At 37.0% G+C, this 12,377-nt stretch overlaps 1 protein-coding gene across 1 annotated transcript; it reads right to left on the minus strand.

Moving 5' to 3' along the window:
• Positions 1–444: 444 nt before the first annotated feature.
• LOC143545208 (electron transfer flavoprotein subunit alpha, mitochondrial-like) lies at positions 445–5,543 on the minus strand. The gene is made up of 9 exons (XM_077037132.1): positions 5,461–5,543; positions 5,150–5,261; positions 3,878–4,063; positions 3,592–3,803; positions 3,357–3,520; positions 2,331–2,483; positions 1,329–1,381; positions 923–1,063; positions 445–644 (listed from the first exon to the last, which is right to left on the minus strand). Exons 1-9 carry the CDS (start codon positions 5,541–5,543, stop codon positions 567–569), a joined length of 1,182 nt encoding a protein of 393 aa, XP_076893247.1. The 3' UTR covers positions 445–566.
• Positions 5,544–12,377: the final 6,834 nt, after the last annotated feature.

The following is a 12,377-nucleotide window of genomic DNA, read 5'->3' on the forward strand; positions in this document are numbered from 1 at the left end:
AATTTAGTATTTTGCTTATTTTTAATCTTTTATACATTCCTAGATGTAAAATTAACTTTCCCTCCTGAACTCTACCTCATTTCCACAAATTTATTACATTAGTTTAACCATTAGTACATCCATTTAGCTACAAGTCATATATCTATTTTAGTGATTTCATTTTTAAATTGCATACATCATGAAACGAAATGTTACACCAACTGGTTCAGTGTCAAACCGTTGTAATGTCAACTCGTTTACTTACAATTTTGAAAAGTTTAACAAGTTAAACGTATAAAATATATTTACTTGATTTAAAAAAAAAGTATTTTTAGGGATCAATTTCAACCTTGCATAATTATTACATGTTATGACCATATTAACTCATTACACAGTAACACAACCCGTCTGACCCGTTCATTATGTAATTTCTAAAACCGCGCCAACAATAAACAACCACAAATCGATGATAAAATAAAAGGGACAACTTTCGTTGCAAGAGATACAAGTTGTCTATGCATCCGACGCATAAATCTGTTAGTCAATTACAGTGTATCATAAAAGTCAAATTTAAATGTCAAACAGACTTATTTTTTCTCCGGAAGCTTCTCTAACAACTCGGGTATTATTTCAAAAATATCGCCTACAAGACCATAATCAGCAACCTGCATTTAGAGAAAAAAATAAGTCAATAACATATATACGTCCTTAAAATTTCATAATGCATTGTAATTATCTTTCAACACACTAAAAATATCATTTAACCTGTTACATGATACACAAAATAAATGAATATTTTACTTTTTTTGCTATAAGATGGAAAACTATGCATTATTAAGAGAGTTAAATATATGATATTATACAAACTAGAACATGGGTAAATTATGAACCTTTAGAAATTAACCACAAGAATATAAATAGTATAAAATCAAAGAAACATAACCTGAAAAATTGGTGCATCAGCGTCTTTGTTGACCGCAACAATGACTTTTGAATCTCGCATGCCTGCTATGTGTTGGATGGCCCCAGAGACACCGAAAGCCATATACAGTTCTGGAGCAACAATCTTGCCCGTTTGACCAACCTGACATAAACAGGTGGGTCAGGAAACAATGAAAATGAAATAACTATGGGTAGATTTAAATAGTTTGGACAGGGTTGACCCAAAACCCTTTTGTCTATTTTCAAAATTCCTGTATAAGTAAAATTATTTACAAATTCCAGTATTGTAAAAAAATGACTTGAGAGAACGTGTGCATTAAAGATGAGTAGATGACATTTTTGTTTAGATCCTGTGAAATTCTTGCATAAGTAATTTAGAAAGTTAGAAAAAACAGCGTGAATGTCACCTGGAGGTCATTAGGAACGTATCCCGCATCAACAGCAGCACGAGTGGCACCAACTACACAAACAACAGTAGTGTTTGAAAGCGGATATATGATTGAAAGAATGCGTATGAAATTTTAAACTTTTAAAAAGATAAATATAAGCTTGACCCTACTAGATATGTATATGTTATATACATACATACATATATTGTATACTTTCTATATGTTTTTGAAGAAATTATAACTTAAAAGTGAGTAGCAGTTCTTAGGCCTGTAAACAAACCAAACGAACAAGGGGACATATTCATGTTTGTTTGTTTAACTTTAACCAAAGACCAACAATTAAATGAATGGGGGTTTTCTTGTTCTTGTTAAGTTGTTCGTTCATTAAGAAAATGAGTGTGCTTATGTTTGCTAGTTAACAGTATAGATGAATGGCTCACGAATGTAAATGAACATAAACAAACGAATATAATTGAACATAGATGAACGAATGTAAACGAACATAACTGAGAAATAAACGTGAATATCAATTTGTTGGGCCTAAAAATTTGGCAAACTAGACAAAATTGTAATGGGTGATATTATAATTTAATGAACTAGATTAAACAGCAATGAGCCTAAAATTAAATGAATACATAAACTAACAAACATAAATGAATGTAAATGTACGAATATAAATGAATGTTCACGTTCACGTTCACGAGCATAAATGAACGAACACCTGTTCACATTCGTTCGTTTAACACTTTAACTAAATGAACATGTTCATGTCGTTTGTTTATTAAATAAACGAACTTAAACAAACTTCCCGTTGAACGGTTCACTGGAAGTCCGTTTCGTTACGAGCCTAGCAGTTCTCACTAATATTAAATAAACGAAAACGAACTTCCCGTTGAGCGCTTCACTGGTTGTTTGGTTCATTCATAGGCCTAGCAGTTCTCAGTTCTCACTAAATTCACCAGTTAACTATGCATAAAACCACTTGAAATACAAGATGGAAATATGAATACGAATAAAAACCTGCGCCACCGAGTTTTTCAGCAAGTTTTTCAATCAACTTAAAATTTTCAGCACTTTTGAGAGCTCGTCCACCTGTAACAACAACACGAGCACTTCCAAGATCCGGTCTTTCTGAATCTTGAGTGGATTGTTTCACAAGTCTAGAACTACAATCTATCAACACATTATATCAACATCTTAGCAACAGACATTAATAGTCTAACAGTTCATATGCATAACGGGCGTGTCAGCCCAGTTGGGTAACTGATCAAAACGTATCGGATCGGGTTGAACCGTCACACTTTTTGCATGAATTAACTTGTTTCTATATGATTGATAATCTATACAACTAGATCAGTGGCGGAACCAGAAACGTTTAACCCGGGGGGGGGGGGGGGGGGGTCGTCATCACGTCATGTATGTATTTATTATTTAGTGTACAATAATAGTAATTATTTAGTGATGCAAGGTATCTAAATTAAACAAAAGAATGAACAAAACAAAAAATGTGCAGACCTTTTAAAACTAAATTTTTTTGGACGACACCTTTTAAACTTTTTCGAACTGTAAATTATAATTACTAACGAAATAAAAATAAGCTAGTAAAATAAGAATTACTTAGAATTATTATCATTATTAATTTGAGAAAAGCCTAAATGACATTGACTAATGACTACTTTACTTTTGACAGCGGTAGACTCTTCTTATTTACAGGGTAAATTACAAAAATACCCATCATTAGCTTTACCCATTATCTATTTATCTTCCTCACCCTTCTCCATTATCACTCAGACTGGTTCACATATAGAAGGAAAAATTCCGATGAATCATTTTATTTCCACTTTTCTTCTTTCTCTCAAGTTATTTTTCACTCTTAACATCTTTCTACTAATAATCTTGAAGGGTCAACAATATAAAAAATCAACTAGATGAAGGATCTCCTCACTATGAAGACTTGACTCTCCGGAGGGTCAAAGGACCCTCCTGACCCCCCTGTAGTTCCGCCGCTAAACTATGATTCTAATTGAAATTAATTAATTAACACACCTTCACTAAACGTAGATAAATCAACCTGGTGTATAGGGGCAGGATTGGGTTTAGAATCAGGCGCAGTTGAGCCTACTGGAAAAGAGGTGGACCTGATAGTCAGCATGCACGGATCTGAACCCGTGTAACGGATAGTACATAGAGCATTGCCAGCATATATTGGCCTGTAAAGTACGCTATTAATTAAGAACCTACAAGGATATTATCGTCAAATACAAAAGGTCGTGATGAATACCTTACAAATGTTTTCAATTCTGATATTTCAATTACATCAGTAACTGGTGACACATCAAGAAGCGCAGCTGCACGGGGTAAAATATTTTTCCCAAAAGAATTTGCAGCAGCAATAATATGTGAATAGTCACCTTTTTGCTGCACCAACTGGATCAATTTGGCCCACGGTTCTGCTAACGGGTTTTTTAATTTATCTGAATCAGCTACCAGTACCTGAGCAATGAACCAAAACAGATTAGAACGGGTCGATTTGGGTTGTGTTTTAACTCCAAGGGGGCAATTTTGACCTGAGAAATTGAAGGATGAGATGAAGCAGCATTTGCAGCAGCCTCTTGTAAAGCGGTGCCCGCCCCCGCTAATAGTAAAGATAAAGAGTTGTCTTTATTCAAGAACTTTGCAGCAGCTTCTATTGAGCTTAAAGAACTGGTTGTGAGTGAACCGCCTTCATGTTCTGCTATCACTAATGTTCCAAGCTATTATAATATTGAAAAACAGCAAATTGATTATTCTTGATGGATTTTAAATCAATCTTTGTTTTATATAAACTGATTATAAGCATGAGGATAACTTGTTCAAATAAGTAATTACAAACGCCTCTAGACATAATATTGCAGTTAACTACATAGAACACTAATCACATAAGATTACGCCAGGTAATTTTGACCCACCATCTCAAAAATGGGGTGATATGCGAGGTATTTCAAAAGATTTGGGTTGAGATGGGTGGCTGCTTCTCATAGAACGGGTCAGAGGGGGTTGATCACTTGATTGAGACAACCCCTTCTAGTGAAATGGGTCGGAACGGGTTGGTGCTATTTTTCAAACTGGTAAAATGGTGCATTTCTTTCTGCTCAAATCAATGAATAAAATGGGGGCGTGCAACGAGCACCAGAATGCATGTAACTGACATTAGCCACGTGCAACTGACCTCACACGTAAACGGAACTGGGTATTCACGCGGAGCCGGATATACGTCAAGTGCTAAGTTAAGCGCCTACTGAGCCTGGTCATGTAACCTAATGCCGGTACTCGTGTAGTGCACTGGTCTAAGCGCGTACCGGGACCAAGTTAAGTGTGTTACACGGGCGTTGGACGCGTGTTTCACGGCCCCCCATACACGAAAACGACGCCAGAACGTATGTAATCGGTACCGAAAACCAGAAGCAAAGCTGAAATGTACAGTAATTTAAAAAAAAACAAGCTTTTTAAACCAACTAATTTTGACCCCATACTGATTCGAACCCTTTCTTCTGGAACTCGTCCTGACCGAAACCAAAACACCCCCTTTTTGAATCAACCCGCTCTGACCCGAACCGTTCTAACCTGTAACCGGAACACGCCCGACTCGTTTTAGGTTTGCAGCACATGCAAACCCAAAAGTTGAATCGAGACCCAAATCGATGAGCAATTTGAAATAATGATATAAATCAACGATCAACAGTAGTAGTTTGGTAGCATAAATGATAAGGAGCGTATCATATGGTGTAAACATTTATCAATCAGTAGAATCAATAATTTAAAGAATTCAATTGGGAAACTAACTCATGATGAATGCTTACGTATCTGGAAGATGCAATTGAAGGACGAGAGTGAGTTGTTCTTTGTTTTTCCTGAGAAGGATTCTCCACCTCTTTTGTGTGCAACGAGAAGATGTCGCGAAGACGTTGGGCTCTATAGTGTGTTTGTTTTTTCGAAGACGTTTCATTAAAAAACGTCTGCGCGCCCTCTTCTCCCAGAAGTGTTGGTATTATTACTTCTTTAACCTCTTCTACACATTTTATCGAGACCGATCATCATCCTCCTCCTAACCCTAACTCCACTCATCCTCCTCTCCACTGCCGCAGGCCGCTCCACTCACCAAGCCGGCTACCTCCACACCGCCGGCCGCAACCCGCCGGCTACCTCCACACCGCCGCCGCTCCATTCACCACGCTGCCGCCGCTGCTCCGGCATCTTCTTGAAGGTAATGATTCATTTTAGGGTTATGCTTTCTTTCTATTCTTTTCATTTTAGGGTTTCTATATACGTGTTGTGAATTTGGTTGTTGAGTTGATATTGGATTGATTGTTGGTTGTTGAGTTGATTTTAGGGTTTCTTAGGTAAAATTTGGTTATTGAATTTGGTTGTTGAGTTGATATTGGATTGATATTGGATTGATTGTTGGTTATTGAATTTGGTTGTTGAGTTTCTATATACCTCTTCTGTCACAAACAATTCAACATGAATGAGATACTATAAACACAATTAAACAGTTTATTGATTAATTAAAGTAAATGAAATACTATAAACAGAGTGGAGGATGAAGGATTGATTAATTAAACAGAGAGGATGAAGGATTGGTTAAATACAATTCAACTGCATTTTCTCAAATAATATGTTTTTGTTTTGTTGATCTGATTCATTTGACAATTTGCTCGGTGAAGTTCTGTTATTTGCTTTGAATTCATAGGTTTTGTTGATTTTCGTTTGATATTGTGATTTTCTTTATAGTGTTGCCTACTTTCCATTGAGTACTTGAGTTTCTATTGGCTGAATTGGTAACATTTGAAAACTATCAAGATTTTAGTTATTGGTTATTTTTATGCAGATTCATTACCAGTGGATGGTTACTTGTGGTGGTTACGTTTATTCTGTGTGGCGTTTTTGTTATCATCAATAAGTAAGTTAATTTTATTGATTTCAAGTTTAATTTTAAAATATAATTTATTATAAATCTTTTTACCTGTTAGGGTGTTATAATATTCTGGCTAAAGTAGTATTGTTGATTTGAATGCATAATGTATGTTAGATATTTTACAAATAGTTGAAATAGATTTTATAAACTTTTAGATTTCATGGGATGGAGGGAGTACAGATTATGAAACAGGAAAATTCCCAAACTAACCATTTTGACCAATAAGTTTGACAAAATAGTTACGACTCTTTTATTTTACAAAAGGATCAGTTGACTTTTGTGTTTTTAGTTAAGAAGTGTTTCAGCCAACTAGAAACTTTCACATGGCACACCTTGTTGTGTCAGCGCAGCGCAACAGATTTGACCTGATGCAACAGGTTTTCATTTGGCGCAGGAGAATGGATCCACCGTGCCAGATGGAAATCTGTTGTGCCAAGGAACATTTGTCAAGCACCGGTTGAACAGGGATTTTTTTAAAGTCAAGGTTATTTTGTCAAACTCGTTGGTTAAGTTGCGGTTTACCTGGTCCCACTGGTTGGTTAGCAAGGTATTGGTTAGCGTTTAAATGGTCTCCATTGAACTTCCCCATAGGGTATAATCATGAATGAGAATTGATAAATATCTGGTTTTTATTCATTAGTTGGGAATGCTAGTTTGTTAGGATCATTGATTGTTTACATGGCCATCCTTGTTTTCACAATACTGTTTCCTATACGTATGAAATTTGTCAATCATATTTAAACTTTAAAGGACAACTAACGGTTCTTTTATTAGACACAAACTATTTTAGCTTTGAACTTTTGGTCTAACAGGAATATAATTAACATAGTAACTGTTTTGGTGCTAAAATTTTCTAATCATTGTAAAGAAGTAGAGATGGTAGCTTTTTTTAAACCATCTAGCAGAACAAGTGAAGATGATTGAAAAGGATAAGAGAAGTGTAAGCTAGAGAAAAAATAGAAACAGTTATTAATATTTTTAGCTATGCAGTTAAATCGGTCAATATATCGGTGATATATCACCGATATATCGGTTATCAGTCATAGGTTAACATATCGGTCCATAATATTAGGTTAACATGAGAATTGTTGTTTCTTGTTAGTTGATCATAAAAATGGTAGAGAAACAACATTGGTCGAATGAGCAAATAAAATGTTTATTAGAAACATGCATTAAAGAGAAAAACGCTGTGGGTAAAAAAGGGTTGAGTTTGCACAAAGAATCGTGGGCTAAGGTAATACGGGTTCTTAAGGAAAAGTTTGGATTGGATTTGAGTCAAAAACAAGTCAAAAACGCCTATGATAATCTTAAAGCCAAATACATAGGATGGTTGTATTTGAAAAACAAAACCGGCAACATCTACAACCCTCAAACAAATACCTTTACCTTAACGAACGAGGAATGGGAAGACTTTAAGAAGGTATGTTCATATATTTTTATTTTTTAACATCTACCTCTACCTTAAAGTCCACCCCTAGTTTATTTTTTAACATCTACCATTATTTTTTTAGGGGCATTCGAAAGCGGCATCCTTAAAAACAACTCCATTAGCATTTCCTGAACTTCATGCACAACTGTTTGATGAGAACATTGCCACGGGGAATCGCAAGTGGACCTCAACCCAAACATCAGTGGTTGGATCATCCTCTTGTCATCGGCTCCAATCGGTCCAACAACTGATAATTATAGACAACACAGAAGATGATGCCTGCACTAGTCCTACTACCGGGCCTACTACCGAGCCTACTTTTGAGCCTACTTTTGAGCCTACTCCTGAGCCTACTGTAACGATTCCGGCAAATTCAGGTATACCCTAGCCGGAATATACTATTTACGTGTTATTCAATACTGAATATATGAATTATAATGTGTTTATACGAGTATATAAGATTCACAGTACGAATTATACTCGAATATACAGCTAGTCGTATTGAAATTACGATTAATCGATGAACGATTATTGAAACCCGAACGAATCGGGGATTACATTATAGACGAAATATATAATGTTTAGTGATGTGTACGAAGTATTAAAGCTTCGGGATAAGTGAATTATAGCACAGAAAAAGGATTTCGATTTATTAGTACGTCGGTACGTTAAACAAAACCTTTAACATCAAACCAAGCAAGAGACGATCGATCAAGCCGAAAAAGATGCACAATGACCGACAATATGATGTGTTGAGTCAATAAATGTCATGGTTTAAGTTTTTTAAAGATTTTAAATCGGTTTTATATAAATTTTATTTTTAAGCCGAAAAACGACCGTTTTAGCCTCGTTTTAAGCCGAATTAAGTGTTTAACCGAAAAACGAACTGAACCAGATTATCCACAACATTATCCGGATTACACAATCCAAATGTGTGGCCATGGTTTGAGATGTGGGCCCCCCCACCTTACAATGGACCGATCGGTCCATAGTCTCACACACACACACTTCATTTTCTTTTTTCTAACATCCAACTCTCCAAATCCTCTCAACCCTTTACACATTCATCCAACCTCCTTTGATTTATACCAAGAAACCGAGGTAAAGATCGGATTATAGTCGTGTTCATCGTCTTTTCTCGCGTCATTTACAAGAAAATGAGGTTTCAAGTGAAAAATGGGTGAAAACCCGAGATGAAACCGATTCTTGCATGATCAAGTGATGTATACAAGTTATACAAGGGATCTTGGTCCAAGAAAGGAGTTAAAAGAGTCAAAAACGAATTTTTACGGTTAAAATCTTTGTTTTGATGTCTTAACCGAAACCATGAAAGAAATGGCTTGATTGTGGGTATAACTTGCTTGGTGTGGTGTTGTTGTGCTTGTAGGTGTTGTATCTAGTTGCTAGAAAAGGCTAGAAATCAAGATCTTTGCGATCTAAAGCTAGAAACACAAGGTAGTTCGGTTTTTCGTATGATTTGTAAGATTTGGACAGATTGTGGTAGACTTACAGTTGAGTCATGAAATTTCACAGAGATGATCTACACATGAAAATATGAGATCTGTGAAATTTTGGTAATTTTTGGATAAAGGATGAATATTTGGTGAATTTAATGCTCGGTTTTGGCTAAAAATGGTGAAAAATAGCTAAACATCATGCAAAATTCTGGAAAAATTTAGATAAGCTTTTTATAATATATAAAAGTCACACACAAAATTTCAGGTCCATTGGAGAAGTCTAAGTAGGCTTTTCGGTAAAACGAGATCTAGGGTTTTCTAGCTCGGTTTTGGTAAAAATAGCTTGAAAAATGAGTTTTTGGTTCTGTAAAAATTACTGGGAACTATGTGGATGGCAGGAGTCATTCCAGAAAAATTTGGGATTTTTCTAAGGTCGTTTGGTATTTTCGACATATTTGGTGTTTAAATGACGTTTAAAAATAGATAAATAAATGTTAAATATAAAAATTAATTCTGGAAATATTTTTATAAAATTCCTTACTGTCAAAAACTGATTTGTGCAAAATTTCAAGATCCGAGACCAAACAGATAATTATTTGTGCTAAATAGAACATAAAAACAAACTTTTAAAGCTTAAAACGCGTAAACCGGCAAAGTTCGCCTAAGCGAACTGACTGGTGTGTAAAAACCCTAAAAATGGACTATTTTCATGAAACTAAGTTAATCAAGTAAAAATAAATCATCCGAAAGTAATTCGGATGATTTGGGTAATTTTACCCGATTTAGTCGTTTCCGGTATATTAAAGACGGAAAAGGGCCCCGCGGCCAAACGGGGTGTCTAAACCGAGCTCTAATTTCACCACTTTAATTAAAATATCAATAACAACTATTTTCGGGCCGTATGTGGCCAAACTCGTTTTTGAAAACATAAAGACGAATAACCGTGCTAGGCACGCAAAACGAGAAAACAAACTAAGAGTAGTTTTGGACTAAAGAACTCTAAGTGATATCACAATCTAAGTCCTGAGAAGTGTATCGGGGTTAACATTGTCCCCGGATCGTGTACGGTACTGGGTTAACTGTGTCCCCGGACGTACCGGTTAACACGAATTTAAGTTATATTAATAGAAATTGTGTAGTAACGACTTAGGGATCGTATTACAGATCCGGACAGGTAGCCGTGCCAGTATCACATCTCTGCTCACCAAAAAGGTGAGTTTCACGAGCCCCTTTTTATTGAACTGTTTTAAATATTTTCCCGGGGCGGAAAGCATGTTTTTTATCAAAGTGTTTAAGTACATGCCGATCGCATGGAAATGAATGTATTTATATAATGTTTATTGTACGGGAATCGTACGGTAATGTATTAAGATGGTAATTGTCTGAGTTGCTAATATTGTAAGACCCGAAATAGTGTTCTGGGTTAACAGTGTACCCAGAGGTTATTAAAAGTATTTCTGGGTTAACAGTGTCCCCAGAGGTTATTAAATGTGTTTCTGGGTTAACAGTGTCCCCAGAGGTTATTAAACGTATTTCTGGGTTAACAGTGTCCCCAGGGGTTATTAAATGTATTTCTGGGTTAACAGTGTCCCCAGAGGTTATTAAATGTGTTTCTGGGTTAACAGAGTTTTTACTTGTAGGCTCAGCATAATTATATCATTAATTTATGATTATTAAAATGATTTGTCATGGTTTATTTAAATTAGTGAAACTCACCAACTATTCGTAGTTGACCCGTTTTCTTTACATGCTTTCTAGGTACACCCAAATTGGAATGAATGATACGTGCTTGATGATGTGTGCTATTTTGTGGAAGATTAAGGATCTATATTTTGCATTAAATATGTTAATGTACTATCGGTAAAACTTATGTGATAACACCTAGATAGTAACGAAACTCGGAACAATGTAATTCTTTTTTATTAATGTAGTGGTGTTTTCTTTATAAGCAATGCTGTTGATATCAGATGTGTCTGTTGCATCCCGTGTACGTTTCCGCTGCGGTTACGGGGTGTTACAGAACTTGGTATCAGAGCCATTGGTTATAAAGAATTAGGATGTCTTTAAAAGATACCTAAAATATAACCAGTAGCTCAAGTGTTATAGGATCTGAATATCAACTAATAATTTATTGTGACGAGGTCTGGATGAACTTGGATGGACAAGTGAGTTATTATGGTCCGGAACATAATAACAGACTTGTCCGCACGAGGGAATTCAGGGGAAGTCACGGGGGACTTTAATAGGTAAAATTGGCAACATATGTGCAAATATATGATAATATTGTGTGTGGTCAAGTTGTATAAGTAAGTGTATATTAATTTGATTACGATTTACACTATGGAAAGAACTATATGTTTGTTAACTTGTGTGCAGGTTAGAATGTCAAGAACACCTAGTGTATCGATGGAGGAGGACCCGGAGGAAGTCAGCTCCGGGAACTCTGGGAGCCTCCCCGTATCATCCAGCTCTGAGCCTAGCGAGGCTAGTGTTAGGAGCTCTAGCCAGTCCTCCCCTGCCAGGATTGCTAGATCTCCTACCCCACCCGCACCACAGGCCGTCCCTATCCCTCCCGGATTCGGACCCCGCCTCACGGCGCGGATCAGTGTTCCGCAGGTCCCACCTACCTCGCCCCCACCCAGACCTGCTACCCGCAGGGGCGAGTCCTCCCGCTCCTAGCCCGAGCCTGTGACTCCACCTGTGTCCCCAGGCAGGAGAGGGATGCGGCGGCGTGGCTACGAGTGCTCACCGAACAGGTGAATGAGCACTCCGCCGCCTTGACGGTGGGGGTACAGAGGCGGATGTACCTAGGGGACTGCATACTGGACCACCAGTATGCGATTTCGCAGCTGAAGAGGGAGTGCTCATACTCCCAGTGGATGATCGGCCGGATGGAGACACAGATCCGGGTTATGCTAGCTGTGATGGTGGTGTTGGTGGCGGTGTTGGTGGGTTTGGTATACCACCGTGTTTAGTTGTGTTAGGATGGGAGTAGACAGGGACCACTTTTTGATACTCTATGTAAGCAGTTAGTGGTGATGCTAACATAGAGTGAATCTTGGGTAGTTATAATACAACCACTGGCCCTTAGGGGGGTCTCTTTTGGGGCATATCGTTATAGATACTTTTGGGTATCATTCAAGCACTGACCCATTGTGGGTTATGTCGAGATGATGCCGACATAGGCCCTATGTAGGATAACTTAACTTATGTAATGATGACAGGAA

Source organism: Bidens hawaiensis, unplaced genomic scaffold (genome assembly GCF_021521415.1).
Source record: "Bidens hawaiensis isolate Kalapana, Puna unplaced genomic scaffold, B.hawaiensis_p1.1 tig00013870_1, whole genome shotgun sequence".
NCBI lineage: Eukaryota > Viridiplantae > Streptophyta > Magnoliopsida > Asterales > Asteraceae > Bidens > Bidens hawaiensis.